The following is a 27,830-nucleotide window of genomic DNA, read 5'->3' on the forward strand; positions in this document are numbered from 1 at the left end:
ATAAATTAGTTACATTATACCATTGCAACAGGCATTTTAGACTTAAATGTATGTTTCTTCCTGTTAAAATTGAGTTTTTCCTTCCCACTGTCGCCAAGTGCTTGTTCATAGAGGCTGTATGATTGTTGGGTTTTCTCTCTGTTGTTGTTACACAATAAAGCACCTTGAAGCAACTGTTGTTGTGAGTTTGTGCTACATACATAAACTTGAATTTCATTTAATTAGAATTTGTTGACATGTTGAATCCTACTGACTTGTACTGTTCTTCTGCATTTTACTGTTTCTAGTCATAGTAATTATAAATGATCCCTTAATTAAGCCTCAAAGATCAAAAACCCAGAGAATGTAGTGTCGTCATCCTCATCAGCAAAGAGCCCATTAAATGGCTCTCCTCCAACCACCTGCAACCACACCTTGTCCCCCATCCCCAGATGCAGCACAGCTCCCCCTGCTGCCTGGTCCTCGCTGCCCTGGTAGTTGTCAGTGGTGTGGATGATTTTTGCACCGTTCTTCACGAGGGCCACTTTCACATTTCGGGAAAATACAGTGATGTGGTATGTGAAGAAGTAAGCACCTGCCGCGGAGCAAGTGAATCTCCCTGTTTGTGGATCGTAATGATTCTGCTCATTGTAAATAATCTTGTCAAACCGGATCGGTGCATTAGCTGCTGGGAGTTTAGTTTGAGCACTGAGTCCTACGGAGAAAGCACTTTTGGAAACAACAATTTCGTCTCCCTTTTCACCCCTATCGCCCTTTTCACCTCGAGCTCCTCTATCCCCACGATAACCAATGTTTCCTTTGTTACCTGGAAAACCCATGTCCCCTTTGGGACCTGGCCTGCCAGGTGGTCCCAATGGCCCTGGAATGCCTCTGTCACCTTGGAGGCCAGTTTCCCCTTTTTCACCCTGTGGTCCGGGTGGCCCTAAATGTCCTTCAGGTCCTGGGGGCCCAGGGAGCCCAAGCTCTCCTTTATTTCCTTTGAGGCCAACAGGCCCTTGCACTCCCTGTGGTCCCATTTTCCCAGGAAGGCCCCTATCGCCATTATCTCCTCTTTTCCCCTTGAGCCCTGCTGGACCAGTTGCACCTGTAAATAATAAGCACACAATAAACCTTCTTTGAACTGTAGGTATGGTGTTTACAGTGCAGTAACATATTGCAAGTTACATACAGTGCAAACATTTTGATAAATTGCATTAATAAATGACAGTGGTTGTGACTCCATTTGCAGATAAATACACATATAGGTGCACATAGTGTATCGTAAAGACACATACCAGGTTCCCCTTTGTCTCCCTTGTGCCCATGATTGCCTGCTAGCCCAGTAGGTCCAAGTTCACCTTTCCAACAATGATTGATGAATTATAACGTTATTATAAACTGTGAAGGTGGCACCTAAAACATGCAAAAATAAATAAATAAATAAAGTTTCTCTTGTAAACTTACCTCGATCACCTTTGTCACCTCGGAGTCCGTCGCGGCCATCTCTGCCAGGCATGCCATTGTTCCCGGGATCACCTGGTATTCCAGGATATCCACAGACACAGCCTTTACTTTGGGTTTCTTGCTGTGCAACACATCTGAATGCCAAGACGAGGAGCAGTAAAGCGATCCTAAACCTTGTCTGCAACATTTTACCAGTTTTACCTGTCTAATGAAATCAATTTCCCACAACAAATAAGCCTGAAGTCTCAATCTAATGCATAGCTAGCCTTGTTGCAGCACGTTTAACTTAAAAGCTGGCATGCACAATGAAAGAAGAAAAGATATCAGCTACAGAAAACACAAGCTGAGAGACAGTTTCAGACGAGATTGACCTTAGACCTCTCAAAGCCATTGGTCTCTTTGTTGTTTTTGGTTTACTCATTGAGCCTGCCACACTGGTCACACATCACCTCTTCTCCAGTCTAGCCAAGGCTAATAATAAGCTTACACTCAAAGAGCCCTTGAGGGCCACACATGCAGAAGGCCACATAGTTGACATGAAGTGCCTATATAGTGAAGCAAACAAGATATTAACCTTAACCAAATAATTACATATTGAGAATATATGCTGCCACACCAGAAGATACCAAGTTTTTATTAAGCAATTAAATAAATGGTACTATGAATGGACAGTAGACTGGCTGTTAATAGCAAACTAAAATGTCAGTTAAAGCATGTATTTCGCATATGTGCCATTTAGCAGCCAAACAGATGCAAGCAAGTGACCCCATAAACTGGATCACTGAAATAAACGTGACCTTTTGTAGTCTAAACATTACATACCAGGACACTTCAAAAAGGCGTCACTATAATTGCATTTTGTTAAGTATCAAAATGGATCAAAATGGACAGAATAAAAGGATATGAAGGTTACACACACTTTGAAGTAGTTCTAGTCTTTGTTCTTACAGTGGTAAGATCATCTATTAAAGGGCGTTACAGGAGCAGGGAGGGATTTAATATCTGACTGAAGTCTACTCAGCAAGGCAAAGGTTTGCTGGCACACAGGCTTGAATCAGAAACAAGCAGCCTAATCATTATGCTGCACAGCATATGCTTTATTAGATTGTGTACAGTGAGCGGAGAACAGAGGGATGGGCATGAGGGAGGAGCTGGAACATAAAACCAAGATAACGGGGGAAAGAAAAATTCACCCAACACCCTGAGTACACAGCAGTTGCTCAACTTTTGCTTTGTAAAAACTGACACAAATACCTCTTATCATAGTGTACTTTATTTTATTTTTTATTTTTTTTAAATAATTCTTCTTACAGGCTTCCAGATATAAATATATTTTAAAAATATAATACACATAAAAGGGCACATTCAAGCAGTGTAATCAACTGGCATCAGAGATGAAAAGTCCACTGTTGTACATGTTGGCTACTGCACATTTACTTGCTTGTTGCGCACAAAAGAGACACAGTACAATATGTAATCTAACAAACAAATAACAAGGGCATGGCTCAGAATGAATGACTCTCATTTATAATTTGAGGCCAGTATATCAGGACCCAGTCTTTGTAGTCCCATAACCAGGCACCACGTGAGGTTGATTTGGTTACAGAGGATACTGCAACAAGTCTTCAGACAAGATAGCAGAGACATCGTCAATCATTAAGTTCCATTAGGTTTAAGGCTAAATAATTACAGGGTAACAGTAGCCATCCTAAAACAAGCAAAGAAATGTAATGTGTCGATAATTAAAAATGCATAGCATACGGCATGCTCTAACAGTGGCTTACAGTACTTCCGTAAATATATGTACAACTCTGATGACTTGCATTGTATAGAGATTTTATTTAAACACTTTGCAAGACTAAACCGATGCTGAAACACTGAGTTCCATGTAAAGTAAACATCTGGACCTGAAAAGTAACCAAATGGAGTTAAGAGTGATAGTTAGGAAACAGCACGTGAGATCCTGGGAGAGAGGAAGGGAAGGAGAGTCCAAAGAAGGAGAGCTACAGCATCTGACATCATTTTTTTCAAAGTGTGAATAAAACACTGTCTGGAAAAAGCAGCACTTTCAGGGAAACTGAGGTTAACGTGGCAGGTGCTACGAAGCTTAGGAAGGTTTTTGGGGCTACAATATTTGTGGTGTTAGGAGAGAGTAAGGTCTGGAAGCAGAACAGCAAGGGTAGTAATGGGTCTACATGATCTGACGGTGCATGCCATAGCCTGTCATACCAGACTGGGAAGCCCCACGGTTGCTGCCCATTTGGAGGCCAATTAAACTCTGTCCTTGGCGTAGCTGCTCGTCGGTGAATTCTCTTCGGTACCCCTGGGCTTTCCTGAATAGAAACAGCAATATGGTTACAGGATTAGCTGTGCAGTTGTGAAGATATTGAGTTCTTTTTGTTTTGCTTCGCTGTGTATCCACCTGTGGAACCAGTCTCTATCGCCTCTGTATTGACCGTCGTCTTTGGTGACAGCCAAACTCCCCAGAGCCATTAGGGTCCTTTGGACTGCTGCCATGTCTTTTCCTGTAGCCAGATTGTAAACATTTTGTAAATCATCTGGTGACTATTAAATAGAGTAAACATGACTGCATCAGAAGATAGAGTTTACCCTCCCAGAGATCTACAGTTTGAAAGACGTCAGTGGTTGTGACTCCATAAGCTTCTGCGGCTTGCAGGAACTGGGAGATCTTCTCCATTTGTTTAAAGGCCATCTGAGACTCTGGGATCTTTTTGATGGGTTCCTTCCCCCTCGGATAAAGGCTGTTGATGAGTCTACAGAGAATCTGGGACAAAAGAGGTCAGGAATCTGCATTGACTGTCATCAACCGACATACTGACCATACCATACTAATGACTCATGGTTCTTAAAGGAATAGCTCACCCAAAGACATTGTCATTTGACACGCCTAATCTAATATGGACATTTTTATTCTGGGTTGTAGTCTTATCTTCCCTTTCCAATTTGTACTTTAGTAACAGCTTAATTTCGAGAAGAAGTGTGGTCTCTGGAGAGGAAGAGTGTCTTCTAATTCACAAAAAGTCTGAGTCACTTTGCTGTGAACATGCAATGGCCTCTGATTGCATTACACTCTTATCTCTAGAGTTAATTATTAGGTCATAAATTGATGTATCTGCGTCATATGATTGTTTTCTCTAAGTATTTTTTTTTTAGCATTAGTCAGCTAAAGAGCATGGCAAAAGACAGCAAAGTGAAGGGTGCACTGGTAAGCATCTTCACTGTGAAGATAGAGGAGTTTTTAAATCAGAGGCTTACAGAGATCAGTATAGCCATAGTAGTTAGCAATTTTCAAACTGCCGTTTGCTATCAGTGACTTATCAATAACACAAAACACAAGTATTCTTTTAACAACCTAATTGCAACTTAGCCAATAGTACATAAAGAAATTCTAATAAAAAGAGAATATTAATATATTTATATTTTATATTTTTAGTATATAAAAAATTTAAAAAACTTTTTTTTTAGACTTTTGCCAACCTTGAGCTCTTTAAATCTCACAGAGCTATCCTAAATTATTTAAGGCTAGCTTCTATTTCAAGCAGAAAACTATGCTGCAGACACTCACTGTTCCATCCATCAGCCATTTCTGGAAGTTCTGCTTTCCCGGCTGTGGTTTCTCCAGGTTTCCTCCGCACTGTGCAATTATCCAATCGACCAACCTTTGCTCCAGGTCAGGATCATACTTCTGCTCAATCTTCTCCTGCACCTCTCGACTCAGTCCGTAACTGGGCCCTCTGTTTGCCATTGTGGGTCTCCCAGGAATCTAGTATATATTTTCTATGCAGTGTGCAATTTGCCTGAAGAGAACAAACGATTTCATCATCAATCATTGCACCAGTGCAATCTTCTCATGTTATATTTTATGTTACCATTTTGTCTGATCTAAATCAATTTTCCATATTGGTTACAATATTCTTTTAAATAAAACAAAATGTTAATGTTTAGATAAAAGCCACATCAGCACACGTCTCGCTTCCCATCCATCGGTCCACCCAGAGACATCTTTGGAGCCTCTAGCACAGAATGGGTGTGGTCCTCTCACTGCCGCCCAGAACACGGACAAGCCCTCTTATTGCTATGGCAACGATGAATCCCGTTTCCGGCACACCGAGCGCAAAGATGCGCTGTACTTGATGTCCGTTCAAGTATAACCTCCGCGCAGGCAACATGACGCAAATTAAATAATCAAATGTATTTTCACGAAAAGTTTATATCCTTTTTTTTTTCATTTTTAAAAGGGAGCTTCCAACAATATACAGAAGTTCACGTTGCGCTATTTTTAGCTGCAATAGAGTTTAATTTAATTACGTCAGTCCCCTTTTACGCATAAGCGTTTTGGGAATACATCACCTGCCGTTCACTGCATCGTTCACAAAGTGCGCAGTAAACTTAAATGTAATGCATGAAACATAAAGTCCCGTTACCTGATAACACCATGCCACATTGCTACGCATTCTGCAGCTTGTTAAAACAGAAAGGGAGCCGTCCAAAGCTCACATGGCAGCCGTGACGCCGCATTGTTTGCATATATGCATTATATGCTGCAAAAGTCATGCACTCACAGCGTTTTTATCGAGGGGGTGAAAAGCAATGATGCACTTACTACTGAGGACAGCAGGGAGAAAGGTCAGATTCGTCCCGTATCCGATGCGTTAATTCCGCTGAGCTAAAGCTGAGCTGAGGCTGAGGATGCTGAAGTGCTGAAGCATCCGTGCTGATGGCACGAGGCTGGACCTCACTTTGTCCGGGAGGAGCGAGCCACTGGTTTTATATGGCAGCTCCCCCGGGAGGTGTCCCCAGAGTCACTCTCAGCACAGACTGCGACGTGACTGCGCTCCAGGATAGTGGTCACTGTAGTGCACGCTCAGCTCATTCGGCATTGAACGGATCCTCGTCAAAGCAGAGGCACATGATGGTGTCAAATCAAATCTTTGAACTACCGCCTGCGACTTTAAGGCAATAGTAGATGGAGATCACAGCAAACAAGATAATCCTCTTTTATTTCATCATAGCTGATCAGTTGGCAGCTACACTGACTTGCTCAACAACAGTTGTCTATGTTGTGTTCTTTAAAGTGCTGGTCTACCTCCTGGGTTTCTGCACAGTGCAGAGACTGTTTGATTTCAGCACTGGGACCCATTCATTATAGCTAATTGAATTTGAGCTTTATCTTGGATGAGCACCATGGTTCAACTTGAACAGTGTTCTTTTTTACTTGATCCAGCTACACGGTAACATAACTAAAACATGGGACACTTCTGTCCAAGCAGGAGCAACACAGTAAATGTAATTTATTAATACAGTCACAAGCTGACATCTGAGTTTAGTTTAAGCATGCCAGATGACTGGATACCCAGCTCAGCCATAAGTTAAAGGTCACTGCTGCAGTTATGTGGACCTGAGAGCTCCCAAGTGGTTGGTTTCACCCCATTGAGCATAGAGCACCCAGTGGCCAGTTACATGTTAATAATCAACAGCTCAGTGGCTCCTTTCAGCAGGCCGGAGTTATGTAACAGAAATGTTGTGCAAATACAAAGAAACCAAAAACTCTTGGTTTCTGCTCGCACTGACAATTTACATTGTACAAGTATCACTATATTCTTAACCCTACTTAGTAATGGTGCTGATATACATTCGGGTGTGACTTTTTGTATTTTCCCCAGTTAGACAAATATATAGATAAAAATCCTCTCCGACTCTGAATAAACTATATTTTCCAACTAATATCTCCCAGTGCAATTTATTCTGAATGCACCTGAATGCAGCTTTCAGTTGCTCTTTGTCGCCACATAATGTTGCTTGTGTTATCTGTGTGTGCACTTTCACAGACTTGAGACCTGCACTCTAGTGTGCAAAGGTTTTATTAGCCAAAACGGGTGAAAAGTGATTAAAAAGGCACAGGAAAACTGTGTTTCTAAGTAAAGATGGAGGAGGGAAGGAGGGGAAGAGACAGCCAAACAGTAAGAACAACGGCAGAGACAGCAGCAATGGCAGACCTAAGAACGGCTTACCAAACGTAACACTTGATACAATAACCTGGAGCACATACAAATGCAACCTGAAGATACAAGGGAACAGCTAGCAGGAGGGCTCCCTTACAATATAGTTTTCAATTTTCCAACATGTTGACATGATGAAGTACGGGATGAAAAACATAGATGGATAAAAGGTCATATTTGGCGGTGCAACATGCCGTTGTTTGGTAATATCCTTGAGGGTTGACTTCCCAGTTAACAAAGTCATTATCTTTTAATCTTAGGAACATCTCTGGCTCACTTTCCTATTCCTTACTCAGACCATAGTGGTCAGCTTATCGATGAGATCGTCAATGGTGTAGACCATAAGCTTGATGTCGTCCTTGTCAGACATGCGGTGCTGGCCATGTCGTCGGAGGATGACGTCCACGTCGGAGCTGAGGACACGCTCTGCAACCTGCATGGAGATGTGCCAGGGGACATCCTCGTCTTTGAGCCCATGAATGAGCCGCACGGGGCAGGTAATGGGGATGGGACTCTGGAGAACACAGTGATTTTCTGCCTCACGCAAAAAGTCCATGTTAAACTTGTAAACACCCTCCTCCATGTGTTTGGTGGGTATAGTCCACTCCCCCTTGGCCTCAAACTCCTTGCGTGTCTGCATTTGAACACAGAAATATCACACTTAGATGAGAAAATATTTAAAACAAAAAATAATTACACATGTTATTCTATTTTATATTCTCACCTCCAGCGGAAGAGAGTTGAACGCTGTGACAACATGATCAGCGGCAGTGGAGATGCCCACCAGTGCAGCTGTCTTCTCTGGTCTGGCAATGGCTGCCAGCAGCATAAGCCAACCACCTATACTGGAACCAACCAGTATCTACAAGATGGCAAAAACACCACAAATTAAATATAGCTCAACTGATAGTTGGTAAAAAAAAACAAAACCCCCAAAACAAACAAAAAAAACAAAACAAACTTGGATACCTCACTTCAAACATTTTTAAGAAACCACACATTCATGCAGTAGAACGGTTGAAAACAAAAGCTGTGGTATAAATGTGGCAACAGTGCCATCTTCTGGTGAAATGAGGGGGAAAAGCAACACTGGAGGTAGAATTTAGGAAGGTTTTACATCTCTGTTATTGATTCGCTCATGAACCCAGTTTAGTTACTGCAAATGAGAATTTTAAATGCACCCATTGAGGTGTCACTAAACCTGCTCCCAGCCCTGTTTTGCCTTTACTTGTTAGCTTTGGATTCACTGTGCAGAATAACGTTAAGTGCTGAGTTTGACACTAGAAGGCTATTTTCAGATTCATCTGGTAAAAGGGGAGATTTTCTCCGCGTCCACCTTCAACAACAGCAGAATTTCAGGACATTACAAGTAGCTGTGGCTACTGCCAGCTATGGCTGAGTATGCAGCTTACACGTAAATGTAGAGATTTGAAGCCTCCAGCACACAGACTCTAGGGAAGGGTTTTCAATGCAGCAGCAGAAATGCCGTGCTCAGCAACTGACCTTATGAATATTTTTGTACATTTATAAGATCAGAATTTTTCAGTAGAGGACAATAAGATATTCTTTAGGTTTTGAATTGGGGAATATTTTGCATGTCATGTGCATATGTCAACTTATTTTAGGTATTTTGTTGTGTGTATTTTGTATGCGTTTTATCGGTCTACAGTCATGTGAAAAAAATTAAAAATAAAGCTTTCACTGGAGTCCTGTACTGCTTAATTGTATCCTCTTGCGGAGCCACGCACTGCTCCCATCACTTCTGCTGTTTCTGTTGCCCTCTGACCACCTGCAGGTCCAATCAGCTTCTGTATCATACCATCTCAAGCTTTATTTTAAGGATCATTGGTAATCAGACATAAACCCAGCACTGTCAGTGAAAGACCCCACAACTTCCCAGCCTAAAATGAGACTCATCCTCATTTAAAAAAAAAAACATTTACAGGATTGTGCATCGTCAATGGAGTCAGTGGGTCAAATTTTCAACACGTATGTAGCTCAACAATATCCTTACTTAGCACGCTGGGTCTCCTGCGGCTCCCTCCTCTCCCCCAAAATGTAGTTTACGCTGCAGGAGACTCATTGCGCATCACAAATGTGCATGTGCATAAGTATAGAAGTGGGACTACTACTATACTACCACAATACTTTGCTCACAACATGACATTATTTGTCTATTTAATATTTTTGCAATATGCTGAATACTAGAATAAAATAATCACCTCCTTTTATCAATATTTGTTTTATCCCACAAGATAAAATTATCTTTATTTATTTATTTTTGCAGCAAAATGAGATTGGCAAGCATACCTGCATTTCTGGTAAAACCTACTATAAATGTTGCCAGAAGACAGACTGACTCTGGTAATTGCCAACTTCAAATACACTGAAACGTGATGATGCATTACTTACCTGTAGGTTATTAAAAACAACATAGTTGCAATTTAACAAATTGAAGAAATGATTGAAGCTCTATTGCATTTAGGTCCTTATTTTCAAGGTTTCATATATTTGTTTGTCTGATATTACTGGTCTAATGAAAACCTTTGAGGATTATTCTCAGGAACCTGATAATCTTAATGCAGGACCAATGACCAAGCCTGCCGTTCAAAATTTACATAACTTGACTGATTACTTACCTCCTCTAACTAGCAATGGAATTAGCCTAGGAAATATTTACCTGTGGCCCCTCTGCCAACTCATCCAACACAAAAAGGACATCTTTTTTCCAGGTACCAATAGTTCCTTCTGATAGCACACCTCCTGAGGCTCCATGTCCTGTGTAATCAAACCTGGAAAACCACAAATAGCACAAAGTGGGTGAATATCTGAAGCTAAAACAATGGCAAGTCATACAAGGCTACAGACAAGTTTATGCGACCTAACAAGCCTCTTATTGTTCAGAACTGGAGCCACTTGATTAACCAGGAACTTCAGACTTCACACGATGAAAGGTGGCGGTATTTTTAGGATAATTAAATTATTCATCAATTCATTCCTCCGTGCTTTAACAGACAACTATTCATTTTTCTTTCCATCATATAACTCTAACTCACTTTTTTTTCTTCCTGACATTTGTTCTACTGTAACAAGTGAATTTCCCCAGTGTGGGATTAATTAAATCTATCAATTAATCTATATATATTTCCATATAGCTATAATACTTTTGGTTTTCAGTTTACTTACTAGATCTTGTTTTGGTTTCAGCTAATATAAAAGATGCATCCCAGCAAAAAAAAAGTCTCAGTTACAGTATATTCAAAAGGTATATAGAAATTGATATTGTGTGCAAACAAAAACACCGTATAGCAACAGCATATTTTTAATACTCTCCTACATATAGAGGTGTTTTCCTCTATTAACTTCAACATTAACAAACACATTAAAAGACAACGCAGCTGTACTTATTGGTCACTTGATTCTTGTTTGCAGATCAAATTTCTCTATTTTTAATTCTATATCAGTTGGATGATGGGTTTCCCCCCCAATTCATTTATTTCATTTGTGCCTCTTGCAGTCCTATAGCTCGCTTTGGATTGACTGTGTTTAGCTTTATTTTTTAAACTTGATTTAATGCCATGCTCAGCATCGGGCTTCTCTCTCAGAGTGATATGTTTGGATAACTTACCTGAGGTATGAGTGTCCCAGTGACCTACAGAACTCTTCCAGCGCCTCAGCTTTCTGTCCATTCATGTTGGAGCCATAACCTGGGAGGAAAACCACACCTGGGCTCTTTCCCTTCACTCTTCTGTAGGCCAGCTTTGGGAGATCTGGTCGTGAAGCATACTGAACCGAAGATTTGTGCCTCCTGGGTTCTGTTTCACAGAACATTAGTTTTGTTATTTATTGACATTGAATATTATTTATTGATATTGAATTTGTTACATTAATGACTCCCTGTACAGAATTTTCGCTCAGTTTTGCGAACTTTGCTGGACACATGTCATGCCCCGCGTAGGATCAAGCTCATCTCGATGCAAGAGCATGGGCATGGGCATTTCTTTCACATCGATGGAACATAGCAGCGATTTACTCAAGCGAGTGTAATTAGCTTTCTAAGCATTTTAGAAATTCTACCAAATTTGACCAAAAATGGCGCAAAAGCATTCCGAGAGTTAACATTTCGCCGTTCATGTCCTAAAATATTTTTAGGACGACGCAGTCTGTGCGAGCCACACCCCCTCCGACGTGTTTAAATACCTCTGTAAGACACACGAACGTTACCAAGTGTTCCTGCCATAAGAGGACACCTCAACAAACCTTCCAGACGCTTTGAAGACAGAGCTGCGAGCCCCCCATTGCTTAAAATCTGCGAAAGTCCTCTGCGGCAAGACCTCAGCGCGACGGCTGCCATACTGCTCCGAGACCACTGAGGAAATATCGCGAGAGTTGGAGCCGCGAGTCTTGTTTCAAGCCGCACAACAGTTGTAGTTCAAAGTAGATGTACATTGCGTCCTGTACTACATTCCTTTACTTCAGTGGAAATATACTGCCTTAGCAATAAAAGCCACGCATTAAACTTGCACTAAAAGTATAATGAAGAAAGAAAATGTAGACATTTACACATTTGGGTGGGTAGGGGGTACCTCAAAAGGCTATTAAAGTGGAATACTTGGGAAAATGTCGTCACCTGCACCAGTGCAGTAAAGCGTCTTCATCTTGGCAATCACGAAAAAAAAAATCTTTAAAATGAAGTTTGTTATTATTTCTCTAAAACAAGCATACTGTAACCAAAAGCCCCTTTTGGTCACTCTTTAATTCTTAAGTGCATTCACTGAACTGACAGCAACACTCAGACTTAGTAATACTAGCTCAAAACGCATTAAGTTGTTAAAAAAAAGACTAAATAGATAATAATAATAATCATCAGTGTGCAGATTATCAAACCTGTAGTGCACACATGTATTCAACTTAATAACTACAGAAAAATAGAAAACAAAAAAGCACACATAAAAACAAACAGTGAGGTCTCTTTACATACAACTATGTATTATATTACGTATATATTTAAGAAAAAGATCACAAATTAAATAAGCAACGCAAATCAAGCAAATCAAAATAGCTGTTGTGAGCAATACTGCCTTTATTTATGAGTAAATATCATCTTTCATGTTGTAGTTTTATAGTGGTTTTTTAAAAGTGTTTGTGCAGTGTCATGCATCATGTTTGATTTATTTTAATATATTTAATATTAAATAATATAACAGAAGTCACATGCCAAAAAAGAAAATATAACATAAGAGTAACAGAATACTATGAAAACTAGTAAATGTACTACTTATTAACGTTTCTATGCGGGTTTCACGCATGCATCCAGTGCTCGGGGTTAGCAGATGCGCGCTAAGCTACAATCAGTGAAGCAGTGTGCCTATTTTACTGTGAGTAGGGGTAACAGAGGGGGTGACACTGCTGCGGACATGGTAGCCGAGAAGTTGTTGTGACCGTCATGTGAAGTGTCAGTTTGTAACATGACTCAGAGCGTCACAGGCGGAAGGTCACGGAGCAGCAGAACGGAACGGAAGCGGGAGTAAAAAGCCTATCCGCCATTGTGGAATATGGTAAGGGATATTCCAGTAAGGCACTAGTCAGTTTGGGCTTGACTGATAAACACCATCTGTGGCAGGATCGGACACGTTAACTGACGCCCTCTCCGCAGACACAAAGTCGCCGTTTGTAACAGCCAAAAGCAGCGAATCGTCGTCAGGATCTGAACACGGCAGGAGGAAAGGAAAAGGGAAAAAACGCCGCCTTGTAACGTTAACAGAGTGATTGGACAATCGAAGAGACGAGCCAGCAAAGCACCAAAGTGCAGAGAGGGAGAGAGAGGAAGCCGTGGACAGTCTCACAAACAGCCATCAGTTTCGGTTCCTGGAGGATGTCTGCGACCACCGTCGATCAGGTTCGTGTGTCGGAAGCGGAACGGTGCTACGGATTTAGCGGTGCTGCGGAATGAAACTTTGCCGACAACAGTTTGATCTGGCTCGGCAAACAGGCTCCAAAGTCTTTGATGTGTGATAGCTATTAGCTGTAATGTAGGCCGACTGTACTACTAATCAACTCTAGCTGTAGCCGGGTGGGTTTGCCAATGCGGCACCGTTTACTGGATGTCAGAGCGTTTGACATCCGGTCAATAATACGAAGCAACCTGTAAATGTTAGCATCCGGGCTGATGCTTCAGCCTGAGGTTGACTGGATCGTCGACTTATATATTTATTTATGTAGGGATACAGCCTGCTCTGTCAGTGTGCGTGTGTTTCTGGTTTCCTGTCGTGATCTGATACTAGTCTCATTTCTTTTTTTTCTTTTTTTTTTATGTATTTTTTCCTCAGAGACCTAAAGGACAAGGAAATAAAGGTAAGGCTTTATACTGTGGCGTTTCCAGTGTGGCACTGCAGGCTGTTTTCATGTCCAATTAGCTACCATGCTATTCAAAACTGCAGCTTATTTATGTTAGCCTTGTTTACTTTAGCTGCTGAAAACCTGTGAGTAAAATGTTTCTGATTACATCTTTCTTTCTGAATTTCTCGTATTGAATGTCCCTTGTTTCTGATCTTAGTGCAAAACGGATCAATGCATCAAAAGGATGGTGTAAATGATGATGATTTTGAGCCTTACCTAAGCGGCCAGACAAATCAGGTAAGGAGGCACACGAGTACCATGTATTATGGACAAATGACTTGCACACAGAATTTTCTTGCTTGTTTGTTGTCACTCTGTATAACCTGTGACTTTCTTTTTGGCCACACAGAGTAACAGCTATCCACCAATGTCTGATCCCTACATGCCCAGCTACTATGCTCCATCCATTGGTTTCCCTTACTCTCTGGGGGAGGCTGCTTGGTCCACAGCAGGAGACCCACCTATGCCCTACTTAACTACCTATGGACAGATGAGCAATGGCGAGCCACACTTCATCCCTGATGGTGTTTTCAGTCAACCGGGTGCCCTGGGAAACACCCCTCCCTTCCTTGGGCAGCACGGCTTCAACTTTTTTCCGGGCAATGCAGACTTTTCCACCTGGGGTACTAGTGTCTCTCAGGGCCAGTCCACACAGAGCTCAGTCTACAGCAATAGCTATGGGTACGCCCCGAGCTCGCTGGGTCGAGCCATCACGGACGGACAGGCGGGCTTTGGAAGCGACACCCAGCTCAGTAAGGTCCCGGTGCTGAGCAGCATTGAGCAGGGTATGACGGGGCTAAAGCTGGGTACAGACATGGTGGCAGCTGTCACCAAAACTGTGGGCTCACCTTTAGGAGGCACAGCAGGTATGAGCAGCATGTCGGCCAGCAACCTCCCTCCGTCTGTCAGCTCCTCTGCACCTAAACCCGCTTCCTGGGCAGCTATTGCCAAGAAGCCGGCCAAACCACAACCCAAGGTCAAACCCAAAGCCAACATGGGGATAGGGGGAGGCGCCGCTATTCCCCCACCCCCTATAAAGCACAATATGAACATTGGTACTTGGGATGATAAGGGCTCTCTGAACAAGCCCCCATTAGCTCAGACTATGATGCCCCCCCAGCCTCTGGTGCAGCAGCCTCTCCTTGGTCAGCCACAGCCCTTACTGCAGAACCCTTTACCCCCTCAGCCTCAGCACCAGCACCAACACCAACACCAACACCAACCCTTCCAACTCCAGTCTCTCCAGTCCCCTCAACACCCCCAGCCTCTGCCCCCTGGTCCACCACACCTGCACCTTCCTTCCCAACCCCCTCAGCCTCTTCATCAGCAACCACCCCAACAACCTGGCCCGCCCCCTAACCGCTGGGTGGCTCCGAGGAACCGTGGCGAGGGCTTTGGTCTTTGTGTTGGAATCCCACCGAGTGCCTCCCCTTGCTCTGGAGAAGTGCACCCAGTGCTGGAGAAACTTCGTGCCCTCAACAACTACAACCCCAAAGACTTTGACTGGAACTTGAAAAATGGGCGCGTTTTCATTATCAAGAGCTATTCAGAAGATGACATCCACCGCTCAATCAAGTACTCTATCTGGTGCAGTACAGAACATGGCAACAAGCGCCTGGATGGTGCTTACCGCTCCCTGGGCAACAAGGGGCCCCTGTACTTGTTGTTCAGTGTCAACGGCAGTGGGCACTTTTGTGGCGTAGCTGAAATGCGCTCACCGGTGGACTACAATGCCTATGCAGGCGTCTGGTCTCAGGATAAGTGGAAGGGCAAGTTTGAGGTAAAGTGGATTTTCATCAAAGACGTGCCCAACAACCAGCTGCGTCACATCCGGCTGGAGAACAATGACAACAAGCCAGTGACCAACTCCAGGGACACTCAGGAAGTGCCTCTGGAGAAGGCCAAACAAGTGCTTAAAGTTATCGCCACTTACAAGCATACCACCTCAATCTTTGATGACTTTGCACATTATGAGAAACGTCAGGAAGAGGAGGAGGCTCTGAGGAAGGTGAGATAATACATGCTATAAGAGCCTTGTCCTCTGTAAATATCTTGTTTGCATGTGCCAAGGTAGTTCAGTTTTATCGCCCTTTAATTCAAAGGGAGGCTAACTTTCACACAGTCACTGCTGCAGGCTGTTGTCAGACTGTAATCAGCTGATCTTGTTCCACCTGCTCAGAGGTTGTAACATCCTGTTGCTGAATGAACAGTCTGCTGTAAATGGAAGTTCCCAGAGGCCTGTCAGCAGATTGACATGGCACCATTACTCATAAGCAGGCTCAAGAAAACACTGATTTCTCATCAGCCATCTCATGCTGCTGAGATTGCGACGATCTGCCCAAATGGAGCTGGATGCATTAAGTTTTCCTGAAATAGTCTAGATTCCTGGCATTCCTTCTGCCAGACAAAGGCAGACGCAGGCTCCGATCTTCCTTTGAACACCGAGCCCCTGCTCTCCACTGGCTCCTCATGCTTTATTAGCCTTTACCAACATAAGCTCCTGGCCTACAAACTGTCTGCAAATTGCCACGGCACAGTCGGCGCAGTTTGCCAGGAATATGTATTCTAAAAATGCACGGTGAGATTGTAAGTAAAAACGAGCACAGAATAAGCTTTTCATTGGGGAAACTAAAATATGTTACCGTGGTAATAACAGTGGTGTACCACAAATGTAGTGAAAACTCCGTGGGAGGCTGCTGCTGTGGAAAAACATCAGCCAAAAAGGCAAACAACATGGTATCACTGATAGCTCTCTGCTGCATCCATTCTTAGATTCACCGGTATGCTAATCTAATGCGTTTAGAAACCTACCCCATCCCACGACCCACTCCCTTCTTTTCCACCTACTCCCCCACTACTGGTGCTCTATTGATGCTGTATTGGCTGCTCACAGCTGACCTTGTTAATACGCGCTGGGTTACTTTCTCATAAATATTTCAAGTCAGTGTTTTCAGGCTTCTGAAAACAACCTGTCAGTAGAAAGCCAGTTTCATCCTGCGCCGTTCTGCTTTTTGTATCCCTAACCTCCTACATGACAGGATCGGCCGAGTGAGGGCTCCGCCTCCTAAGGCTGACAAGGTTAATTGTTCTCTGTTGTTTGGCCAATCCTTCCTGAACTTTGAGAGGTGTCAAAGCAGCACAGCTACCTGCACAAAAAACACCTTCGCAGAGTGTTTTCTTTAGAAGTAACTTTGGATCTAAATGTTGTTACAGGATTTGATTAGCATAACTAATTTGGTGATTAATACTCAGAGGGAAGCTCCTTTCCTGTGGTGTGGATGCTCATAACATGATGGGATGAATTCCACTCAGCTGTAATACATGTAATACATTCCCAGTCTTAGCTGATTATTAAGGTGGAAAACCCTTTTTCTTACTACTTTTTACTAAGAAATGAATTACACGCTTTTTTAAAATTAATGTGACCCCTTTTCATGCAGCGATATAGACCTATAAGTCAAGTCTAGACTACATTTTGTGAAGCTTTCTGTGCTAAGAGCTCCTCTACTGGGGATAGAGTTACTCTGGGGCCTGGGTCTCTGTGGTTTTCCCAGAGCACTGATATGGACACCTTCAATGAGGTCACTACTCCGACTGAAAACTGGAGAAAACCATCAGCCTCTGGGGGTTATTTTGACTCCAATGCCCCACTTGCATTTTACCTATTTTAGTGTGTCTTTACCAACTCTTCTAAATCTGCGACACACCCTTGTGTATTTGTTTGTCATTACTCATGTTTTGTTGAGTATGGCTGTCTGGAACTTGGCTTTAGAGTTATTACTACAAGCTGAGTGTCGTTGCTTCAGTCTCATGCCAGTATAAACATAGCTCGTTATTTGGTTAGTGCATACCTTAGGTCTTCTAAAGTCATTTTCTCTGTGTTTGTCTTACAGAGGACACTCGCTCGCTTGCTGTCTCACTTATTTTCCCCACCAAACACCAAAATGCTCAAGGCATTTCTTACTTCAGTGACTGATTACTTTGCCTGCCAGTGTATTTTAAATAAATCAGCATGCCAACTATAAATCACTAAACAGCAGTATGTGCTTTTTAGCCCTGTTTATAGAAGATTTTGTTTTGTTTTTAAATTAACCATTTTTTTTGTATCTTTCAGGATTTTTCTGATGTCTTTAAGTGAAGCTGTGCTTGTATTTGTATGGTTTATACTGGATTGCAGTATTTAACACAGTATATATACATCGTTTTAGTATTAGTATTCTGCCACTAACCTTTAAATATTTGGAAGCCAAACTTTACATTTAGGTGGTTTCTTTATAAAGCTGCATAACCACTATACTCTTAAACACATGCACTCTGGTAATTATTCTGTGGCGATTTTCTAACACACATTATAAAGAATTACTTAAACTCTTAATTCATAAGTCAAGTATTGCTTATATATGTAGAATTCATATGAATTTGTATGTGAAGAAATGAGATTTGCTGACATGTTCAAAGGCAGTCCTTTGATACGTGCCTTCTAAAAACTGTATTTTATTGTATTTTAATCTCTGACAATCGTGACTATTAGTCTTTTGACAGACCTATAGGGCTTGACGTGTAAGTGTTACTGAGTGTAATCCCAACTTCTTTGTGCACAGGAGTGCATCTACATGTTGACAATATAGATGATTTTGGCTTCAATATATCTTTATTCCATTACAAAAAAGGGATGTTGCACTTTTTAGATTTTTTTTTTTTTTAATAATTGTTTTTTCTCCCTTGCTGCCCCAATTCTGGTACAATCCACTGATGATCTCTTTCTGTTTTTGTTGTTCTTTTTTTTTTTTTTTTCTTTTGCTAGGAGCGCAATAGAAATAAACCGTAACCTTCAAGCAAGCTGTCTGCTAGAACTGCAACACTAACGATGTAGGACCTTAAATCAAATTTGCCTAACGACAAGGAGGAAAGGCTTTCGCAATCTTTCCGCTGAAGATGACAATGTATCTGAACACTTGAACATGACCATAGTTGGACTCATCTGTATCCGTTGACTGGTGCATCAAACCCCGTGTTCCTGTCTCACAAGAAAAAGAACGTAACCCACAATGAAAAACTCTGTCTTTAAAGCACTTTCGAGTCCTCAGCAGCCTCTACCAATACCCTTAACTCTCTAACTTTGTTCTTCTTCTTTGATTTTGTTTGTGAGCAACTAACTGACTAACCCGAGTAGTCAGATGATTTCACCAAGCTTATTTGTCCTTTTTTGTTTTTGTTTTAAATGCCTCAAATGTTTGGGATATTGATGAGCTTCATCAGGCCCGGAAGACAATTAAATATGATATGTATAAATTAGTCTTGTACTTGAATCTGTATTCAGCCATCTGATCCTCATCAGACAGAGGCTGGCATTGACAGGTGGGATGAAATAATTGAGAAGCAGCCACAATCATGCCAATCATAGGATGTATCCTCCATCTACCTGTTTCCATCCTTTCTGCATTTGTTTCTGTGTACCAAAAGATAACAATAATGCAGCAGGCTGGCAAGTGCTGGCTAGTGCACATCTTTGGTTTTTTTTGCCACCCACCCCCTTTTTTCCTTGTGATTCTGTCATTCTGAAGTGCATTTGTCTGAGGAGAAAGCTGCTGCTGCGCTAGAACTATCGGCGGCCTTCGCTGGCCCCATGGTTGACTGTCTTAGCTCTGATGTTGGTGTACTCTACCGTACCTCAGGCCCAATCCGACTGTCTGTCCTCAACAACTCTTAGCACTTTTGGGAGAACCTCCACATCAACACCTGCTGGACTTGACAGAGATTCCTCCAAAAAGGCAAGACATCATCTGCAAGGATGTGACAGTTTTCTCCTCTAGGTAACTCACTAGCTAAATAAAAATTACTCATGTTTAGCGAAATCACTGCTTTTTGTGTCTTTTCTTATATTTGCCTCAACATGTGTACACACTGTGTTCTGCCTTTATAAATAATGTTTTTTTTTTCAGTATTTAATGCATTCAATAATCTTAAAAAAAATCCACAAAAGCCCCTTACAATAAACAAGTACAGTAGCAGAAACTCTCCTTTCCGCATCATTCCCGCTTATTCTTCAAAGAGGTCGGACAATATGATTAAATTAACAGCCAAGGGATGTCTGGATATTTATGAGGGATGCACGAGGCAAGAACCCTGTCTAAACCGTGTCAGTTAAGATCACACAGCACATGCACAGTATAAGAACCAACACTGGAATGTATGAGATTGGCTTCATTGTAAACCAGGTGCTACAGGCTGCTCAGAAAGGTGTTCCAATCAACACTTGATACACACAAAAGAAAAAAACCTTCAAAACACTAAAGCAGTGGTTCTTAACCTTGTTGGAGGTACCGAACCCCACCAGCTTCATATGCGCATTCACTGAACCCCTCTTTAGTGAAAAATAAAATGTGATTTTTTTTACTGGTGCACAAAATGAGCCATGCATGTCATGGCGAAGGCTCTGCCGAACCCCTGAGACCGACTCACCGAACCCCTAGGGTTCGATCGAACCCAGGTTAAGAACCACTGCACTAAAGGGAAATGCATGTAGAAAACAAATAACAGATAAAATACTTTACTACTCAACTATGAGTTCAAACTTTTAAAGCATCAGCATTCAGTTAGTGCAACATGAAATCAAACACTGAAGATAAGCTCATGATCTCATTTACTTGTGATAATGCTAAAAGGTCAATGAACCAAATGCATTTACTTCTGCTTTGCCCAACCAAAGTTACTTAACACTGTGGGTGCAAATATTTAGTTTTTTACTCCACATTTAAGATATAAAAAAGACTTAGCAAAACTAAGAATGACAACCGAAAAATTACAACAAGCTTAACAAACACAGGCAGATTAAAACCCTTTGTTATTCTGCCCAAAACAGTCAGTTTGTGGTTAGTGCACCTTGTCATAGTTTGAGCGTTTGTGGCTTGTTTATAGCTATACTAGAGAGACGTTTCAATTCAGTTTAGTTCAATTAAATTTTATTTATACAGTGCCAAATCAAATAAATGGTAAATGGCCTGTATTTGTATAGCGCTTCACTAGTCCCTAAGGACCCCAAAGCGCTTTACACAACCAGTCTTCCACCCATTCACACACACTGGTGATGGCAAGCTACATTGTAGCCACAGCCACCCTGGGGCGCACTGACAGAGGCGAGGCTGCCGGACACTGGCGCCACCGAGCCCTCTGACCACCACCAGTAGGCAACGGGTGAAGTGTCTTCGCCCAAGGACACAGCGACCAAGACTGTCCAAGCCGGGGCTCGAACCGGCAACCTTCCGATTACAAGGCGAACGCCCAACTCTTGAGCCACGATCGCCCCCAAATCACAACAACAGTTGCCTCAAGGGGCTTTATATTGTAAGATAGACCCTACAATTATACGTAGAGAGAAAAACCCAACAATCATACGACCCCCTATGAGCAAGCACTTTGGCGACAGTGAGAAAGGAAAAACTCCCTTTTAACAGGAAGAGATCTCAGACAGAACCAGGCCCAGGGAGGGACAGCCATCTGCCGCGACCGGTTGGGGTGCAGGGTTGGGGTGTATGCAGTAGTTGTGTATTAATTATTTTTTCTTCTTTTCTCACTCAAGAACCGAACTATAACAGCTAACTCTGACTTGACCAACCATGAAAGTAAAATTATAATAAGTATATTTATCTTCGGTATGTTTAGTAATTTGGAGTATTAATGCTTTTACAATTTACCTCAAAAGGGATTTTGCATGTAGGATTTGTACTTTTACATGGTTGTTTTAGTTTTTCCTCCACTGCATGCAACATTTACCCTGTCAATATTAACCAGGCACTGTGAACTACAGAAATAAACTTTTCAGGTCTGAAAAGTCCCAGTTTCAACAACACAAACATGCTGGTAGATTCATGCTGTGCTACAAGAAACAAGGTGATGCACTCATTATGAATGGTTACAGCACAGATCAGTGAGGGCTGCAGCAAACCTGACATCAATTCCATTTCACAGCTTTGGGATGAACTCGAGACTACATCTTGCATGACGTCCAGTGGTAGAAAAAGTGCTCAGAATTTTTACTTTAATTGAAGTATTAATACTACACTGTAGAGATATACTGTTGCTTGTGATGCATTAAATGTTTGACTTCGATAGAAGCCACAAACTGTGATCCAAATGCTACTGAAATGTACTCGCCTTTACATCCACAGTGACTAAAACAAAACAAAACACAGCAACCCCAAAATACAATTATAACTCGTCAGCAATAATGCTAATGGTAAAAATTAAAGGAATTCCTACATAAGTTCACCTCTTCAACATCTGTCAGTACTACCTGGACCATGTATTATTTTGGATGTGAGCCAAATTTTAATGGATTGTCAGCATCAGAGTATCGGTGGACATTTGGGAAACCTTGCACCTGCATGTTAACAGATATAAACATACATTCTTTTTTGACTCTTTGATATGAAAAGATGAAGTATGCAGAATTAAGCTGCAGCTTTATCTTGGGGCCAATGATTTCCTTTATCTGATGGCTTAAGTTTAACTGCGTTTACTATAATTGATGAAATGAAACTGTCACAAAAAGATGTTAGTGTTTCTTTCAATGTCCTGTCCACTAGAGTGCGCCATCACATCACATTCTTCCAAATGTTCCCCCTGCTCTGCTACCAAGACATACTACAAAGCCTTTCCTGTAAGCAGCAAATCCCTCTTTCTTCTCAAGCCCTCCTACTCCTACAGACACAATTATACCAGGATGAGAAGCACTTGTTGTGCTTCCACTGCTTTTTGGAGCAATTAATGGCTGCTCACCAAGCTGTGCAGTGAGAGGTGGGGTAGAGAGGAGCGAGAGAAAGAGGATGCAAGCGGGGAGTGAGAAAAATCCCCCTTTATGTTTGTCAAGGAGGAAGAAAGGGCTGTAATTATAACATTGTAGGCTTTGGATTGCAACTTCTCTCCTCTGTGTGTTAATTTGTGCCCCCATCAGGTCTTTGCAGGCAGCTTTTGAAAAGACCACACTCTTCCTGCCTCCATTTGTCTGTGAACACAACAGACAAACTAAGCGGGAAACTCGTTATTTATTCGCCTCACAATGCCCTCACAATTACTACTTGGGTGTGATGGTGCACAAAATTCTTAAATATGCAGAAACCACGAATTTAATTAGAGACCTCTGATGTGTTGTTGATGTAACCTTGCTCATTTAACTGATGAAAAGTGCAGCAAAACCACCTCTTTCTCCACTGTTTTGTGAATACCATACATCTGTAGCTTTTAAATAAGTAGGATTAAACAGAGAAACATATGCACTGCAGACCCACTCCTCTTTTGGTTCTGTTTCAATGGCTTGTCATGTTGTACTTATCTTTTAAGGAGTCAAAGTAGCTGGTTAATGACTTCGTCACCCTGCAGTTAATTTGCTCCTATCCACAGTGGTCAAAGCTGTTCCAATAAAATGCCAGGCAAGGTTTCTATTTATTTATTTATTTTTCTTTTTTCAAACTATCAAAATGTCCTTCTGGAGAGAGATTCTGTCGAGTGAAGATGAGAGAGAAGAAGCAGCATCCACTGCTCAGAGAGCTGAAATGCCTTTGAAGTTTCAGTCACACTGAAGGCTCATCAACACATGGCTCAAGGCAAGGTTAGGGCAAGTCTCAGGGTTGGCACTTCCTCGATGTTTTGAAGTTTTTCATACTCTGGGCCAAGGCATGTCACTCAATACGTCCTCACAGAACATTAGTCCAATTGATGACTATGTTAACTGACAAGCAGTTGATCAGAGGAGCTTGAAATCATTCTTTATACATATTTAGATGCTACCAGTTAAAAGTGACGTAATGCGAGAGCATCAACAATTGCAAATGTCAGCGGCGTCCCATTCAAAGCCGTGCCCAAAGTTTCAAGGTGTTACTCAGCAAGCCAAGTGAAATAATCAGCAGAGTTTTATTTCCCATTTGAAAAAGCAGGGTTTTGACTGACAGTAATGTCTAAGTATTCTGCCTGCCCTTTCCCAAGGTGTCTCTGTTGCCATGGTTATATCATTATCAGAGAACTGAAAGTAGAGACTGAGCATTTTGCCGAACACAATGATATAATGTAGATGTGAGCTGAAAAGACTTTATTACCGCTCACAATGAAAAAATAGACATGAGTCATTTGCAGTCTAATAGTTCCTCAATATTTTTTTTGTAATTGAGTTAATGCAGGTGTTGAATAGGGTCAATAATTATTAAGGAAATTACATTTTGATGTGAAAAGATCTGATATATCACGTTTCGTATAGACTTGTTATACCTGTACATGTACTTGGAGCAAGGAATAAAAATTCAAAGGCAAGTTATGCAATGCATTGTGGTTAGTGTTATTATCTCTCATGTCCACAGGGAGGCACCATCCATAACAAGGACAAACAGATTTAAATCTACCTCTACGAGATGCACCTGACTTTGATATGCCCCTCTGCCCTTTTAGATTTTGCTAAGTGACGCTGCTATTAAATATACCTCACTCGACAGTGTGTTTTGGTCAAAGTGTGGCTTTTACTGCACAAAATGATGAATGTTTAGACACTATAGGAGCATTCAATGGTCCTTTGTCATGTCAGACCTTTTGGCTTTCATAGAAATACAAAAACAGTATTGCATTTAGTTGATCCAAATCTACCTGGTCCTGTGTGAAAAAGTAACTGCCCCCTAAATCTAATAAAAACGAATGCCAGGCTTGGCAGAAAGAACTGCAATTAAGCATTTGTGATAACTGGAAAGAGTTTTTCACATCACTGTGTGAGGAATTCTGGCCCACTCTTGCAAAATTGTTAGCCACACTGGAGGGTTTAACTACGTCACTTCAAAACCTTTCTTTTGTTTTTGTTTTGAGACATTTAAAGGTGGACTTGCTGATGTATTCAGATCATTGTCCTACTGCTTAACCCAAGCGAGCTCGAGCTATAGGACATGAATTCTCCTTCAGGATTTTCTAGTATAAAGCGGACTTCGTGGTTCCATCAATTATGGCAAGTTGTCCAGGTCCATAAGCAGCAAAGCAGCCGAAGACCATCACACTACCACCACCATGTTTGACTGTTACTATGATGTTCTTTTTATGAATGCTGTGCTAGTTTTAATGCCAGATGTAACGACACTCAAACCTTCCAAAAAGCTCAGCTTTTGTCTGGCCAGTCCACAGAATATTTTCCAAAATATATGTGGAATACGACTTTGAATACATCATCATCTACAGTACATAATATCATTAAAAATATGTTAGAATCTGAACTAATCTCTGTGCACAATGCATAGGACTAAAACTGTAATTGGATTTCTGTTAGCATTAAAACCAGACACGATTCTGCTCTGGAAAATAACTGCACGGGCTCAGCAACATTTCCAGAAATCACTGAACACAGATCACAAATTCAGGTTAAAGCTCTATCATGTAAAGAAGAAGCCATTTGTGAACATGTTCCAGAAACAACGCTGTCTTCTGAGGCAAAGTGGACAACTGATATATGGTCAGAAAAATCAAAATTTGAAAGTAATTTTGGAAAACATGGATGCTGCGCCCTGCAAACTAATGAGCAGAAGGACCATTCGGTTTGTTATCAGCACTCGTTTAAAAATCCTGCATCTCAGATAGTATGGGGATGCATTAGTGCCTGCAGGAAAAGTCAGCTAATATTTTTCTTAAAATGGTACATTTTCTTAGTTTAACATGTGATGTTTTCTATATTCTATTGTGAATCGTTTTTTGTGAGATTTCCAGGTCACTGCATTCTGTTTTTATTTACATTTGACGCAGTGTCACGACATTTTAGGAATTGGTGCTTTAAGTAATTTAATCTTAGGCTGGCTGGCTTAAAAACTTTAACACAGCAAAACTAGCAAGATGGAGAGAAGTTCTTTGAGGGAAGATGAAAACAGGAAATAAAAAGGAAGAAAAAACCCCAGTGAATTCCCTGTTCTCCGTAAACCCATCTGACCCTTTGATTTTTCAGACTTTGCTGATTTGAAAGGTTTTTCACATTGACACCAGAGTGAATGAAAAGGAATATTAGATGAGCTCATTAATTTGTGGGTGGTATTGCTGATGATATTTTGTGCAGGCTGACCTTAAATGATAAATGCACAAGAAATGCAATGAAATATATGATTCTGTGAAATATGTACTGAAGAAATGTAGTTTATATGCACTTGATTCAACAAATAATGTTAATACCCAGGAAAATCAGCTAAATATTTAATCTTGGCAGCTTATAAGCCATCTGACAATATGGTGTACAGCAGGAAGAAATAATTAGGTATAGGCTAGTGGGAGGTTTAAGATACCGCAGCTTGTCAGACAGCCTTCAAAAGGATAACGACCTAACAGTGGCAAAAGTTTTTCATGGAAATCAGACGACATGAAGAAATCAAGAAACAGCAACCCACTGTGGGCGAGACAACGGAACCCCTAAAATTTGCAGAAAGATGCAAATGTGAATATGCTGAAATTCATTACAGATAAACGAAAGCAAAAAATGCACATGGCAATGGCAAAAAGGAGTTCTGTAAAAAGGACAAACAACCATAGACACCAACCAGGTGTAGAATGCAGAAAGTGCATAATCGAGGCTTTTTTGGTGCCATATATGGTTGAGTGAAACCAAAGAACCAGGAACACTAAGTAAATGCTGAATTTGAAACGTTAACCAGCCTTTAATCAGGACACTGCTGCAGACATGGGAGCCATTTGAGATACTGTTTAAAAGCACAATGTTAAGAGCAAGGCATTGGTGCAACGTGAGCTATAACCATCTAAAGGTAAATGGACAGTTCAAATGAATAGAATAGAATAGAACAGAATAGAATACAAGACAGCAAAGTACGTGCAGTCTGGCTTGACAGAAATCAAGGGACTGCAGTTATGTGTCAAGTTGACAGTATTCAGAAAATGAGGTTGACATCAAACAGCTATACACCACGGTCTTCACAGGCCTCGAATGCCTGCAGGGGGAGTGTAGAATTGAGTTGAGGAAAGGAGCTCAGCGCTTTGTTAATGCCACGTCAGGTGCCACTATTGTTGATTGACAAGGTTAAGGAGGAACCAGAGTGGAGAATATGGGCCCGAAAGCCCAGAAATTGGTCCACAGGTAAGGTTCTAGCATGATTAAACCACCTAAATCAATGTGCCAGTAAAGATCTGTCCAGAAATGACAGATACAGATGCTGTTAGGATGAGAAGGAAAAACACGTCACGCAGATGACCCTCCTTATCTTTTGGTCACCTTGTAAAAAAACATCACAACAGTCAACACCAATTGTTTTGGTTGAAAAAGTCATATTCCTAGTTTGAGGCACTGGTTCACAATGCACAGAAGCAAAACCAAAGTCATGGCAATCATGGACATGTTCAGGAGATTTAAAGTCATTTAAAGCCAAGTTCATACAGTGATTACAGATCTACGGAGCCCCTCTGATGACATGGTCCAAAAAATAAATAAATTGTGGCCACAAAATACTACTTCGTGCCCTCGAAATAGACAGAACTGGGTATGGGGGTGCATGCAGCAGCTTAAGCAGAGAGGCAAGGGTTACAATAGATGCTTCCTCATTTGAAAATGGAGGTAGTTACCACACAGGTCCATCAGCAGGCCTGACTCAGATGAGGATGACACAGGACATACAGTAGGTGTTATCTACTAATTACCAAGAACCTGCTGTAAGCATGATGGGTAATCAGAAAGCCTTTCCACCTGAGCTTAATCGCCAGGACCTTATAGAGGGTTAAAACTTGTCATCCCTGCCAGTATACAAGAGGAAATGTGCAACAGCATTCATTAAGGTCTCCAGGGTATTATTTTTAGAGCTTTGCCCATTCAACTGGAGAAACCAAACATGTCAAGCAAAAAGTGGAGAACCATTTAATATGTGCAATGTCAGATCACAAAGCACCAGAGCTACTGCTGATGAATCCATAATCTGGTGGACCTTGGCAGTGTGTTACAGTGAATCTTTTCCAGCATAC

At 41.5% G+C, this 27,830-nt stretch overlaps 4 protein-coding genes across 7 annotated transcripts; 1 reads left to right on the forward strand and 3 right to left on the reverse strand.

Annotated features, from left to right (window-relative positions):
* Window positions 1-67: 67 nt before the first annotated feature.
* c1qtnf9 (C1q and TNF related 9) lies at window positions 68-1,729 on the reverse strand. 2 transcript variants are annotated; one of them, XM_082545753.1, is made up of 3 exons: window positions 1,444-1,729; window positions 1,275-1,337; window positions 68-1,084 (listed from the first exon to the last, which is right to left on the reverse strand). In XM_082545753.1, exons 1-3 carry the CDS (start codon window positions 1,628-1,630, stop codon window positions 315-317), a joined length of 1,020 nt encoding a protein of 339 aa, XP_082401879.1. In that variant the 5' UTR covers window positions 1,631-1,729; the 3' UTR covers window positions 68-314. The 2 variants fall into 2 exon arrangements, with proteins under 2 accessions (XP_082401879.1, XP_082401880.1); XM_082545754.1 differs by lacking the exon at window positions 1,275-1,337.
* Window positions 1,730-2,700: 971 nt separating this feature from the next.
* tagln3b (transgelin 3b) lies at window positions 2,701-6,416 on the reverse strand. The gene is made up of 5 exons (XM_082545755.1): window positions 6,068-6,416; window positions 5,030-5,261; window positions 4,054-4,228; window positions 3,866-3,968; window positions 2,701-3,776 (listed from the first exon to the last, which is right to left on the reverse strand). The coding sequence occupies exons 2-5, from the start codon at window positions 5,207-5,209 to the stop codon at window positions 3,635-3,637; spliced, it is 600 nt and encodes a 199-aa protein (XP_082401881.1). The 5' UTR covers window positions 5,210-5,261; window positions 6,068-6,416; the 3' UTR covers window positions 2,701-3,634.
* Window positions 6,417-7,309: 893 nt separating this feature from the next.
* abhd10b (abhydrolase domain containing 10, depalmitoylase b) lies at window positions 7,310-11,852 on the reverse strand. Its single transcript, XM_082546276.1, has 5 exons — window positions 11,724-11,852; window positions 11,092-11,278; window positions 10,144-10,255; window positions 8,188-8,325; window positions 7,310-8,097 (listed from the first exon to the last, which is right to left on the reverse strand). The coding sequence occupies exons 1-5, from the start codon at window positions 11,815-11,817 to the stop codon at window positions 7,756-7,758; spliced, it is 873 nt and encodes a 290-aa protein (XP_082402402.1). The 5' UTR covers window positions 11,818-11,852; the 3' UTR covers window positions 7,310-7,755.
* An 800-nt stretch (window positions 11,853-12,652) lies between these two features.
* ythdf3 (YTH N6-methyladenosine RNA binding protein F3) lies at window positions 12,653-19,717 on the forward strand. Of its 3 annotated transcripts, XM_082547442.1 has the most exons (6): window positions 12,653-13,021; window positions 13,120-13,362; window positions 13,793-13,817; window positions 14,020-14,099; window positions 14,212-15,870; window positions 18,667-19,717. In XM_082547442.1, the coding sequence occupies exons 2-6, from the start codon at window positions 13,339-13,341 to the stop codon at window positions 18,688-18,690; spliced, it is 1,812 nt and encodes a 603-aa protein (XP_082403568.1). In that variant the 5' UTR covers window positions 12,653-13,021; window positions 13,120-13,338; the 3' UTR covers window positions 18,691-19,717. The 3 variants fall into 3 exon arrangements, with proteins under 3 accessions (XP_082403568.1, XP_082403570.1, XP_082403569.1); XM_082547444.1 differs by lacking the exons at window positions 12,653-13,021; window positions 18,667-19,717 and adding an exon at window positions 17,756-18,650 and having other exon boundaries at window positions 13,028-13,362; XM_082547443.1 differs by lacking the exons at window positions 12,653-13,021; window positions 13,793-13,817 and having other exon boundaries at window positions 13,028-13,362.
* The last annotated feature ends 8,113 nt before the right edge of the window (window positions 19,718-27,830 follow it).

The sequence above is a fragment of the Aulonocara stuartgranti genome, assembly GCF_965226115.1.
Source record: "Aulonocara stuartgranti genome assembly, chromosome: 9".
NCBI classification, from domain to species: Eukaryota; Metazoa; Chordata; class Actinopteri; order Cichliformes; family Cichlidae; genus Aulonocara; species Aulonocara stuartgranti.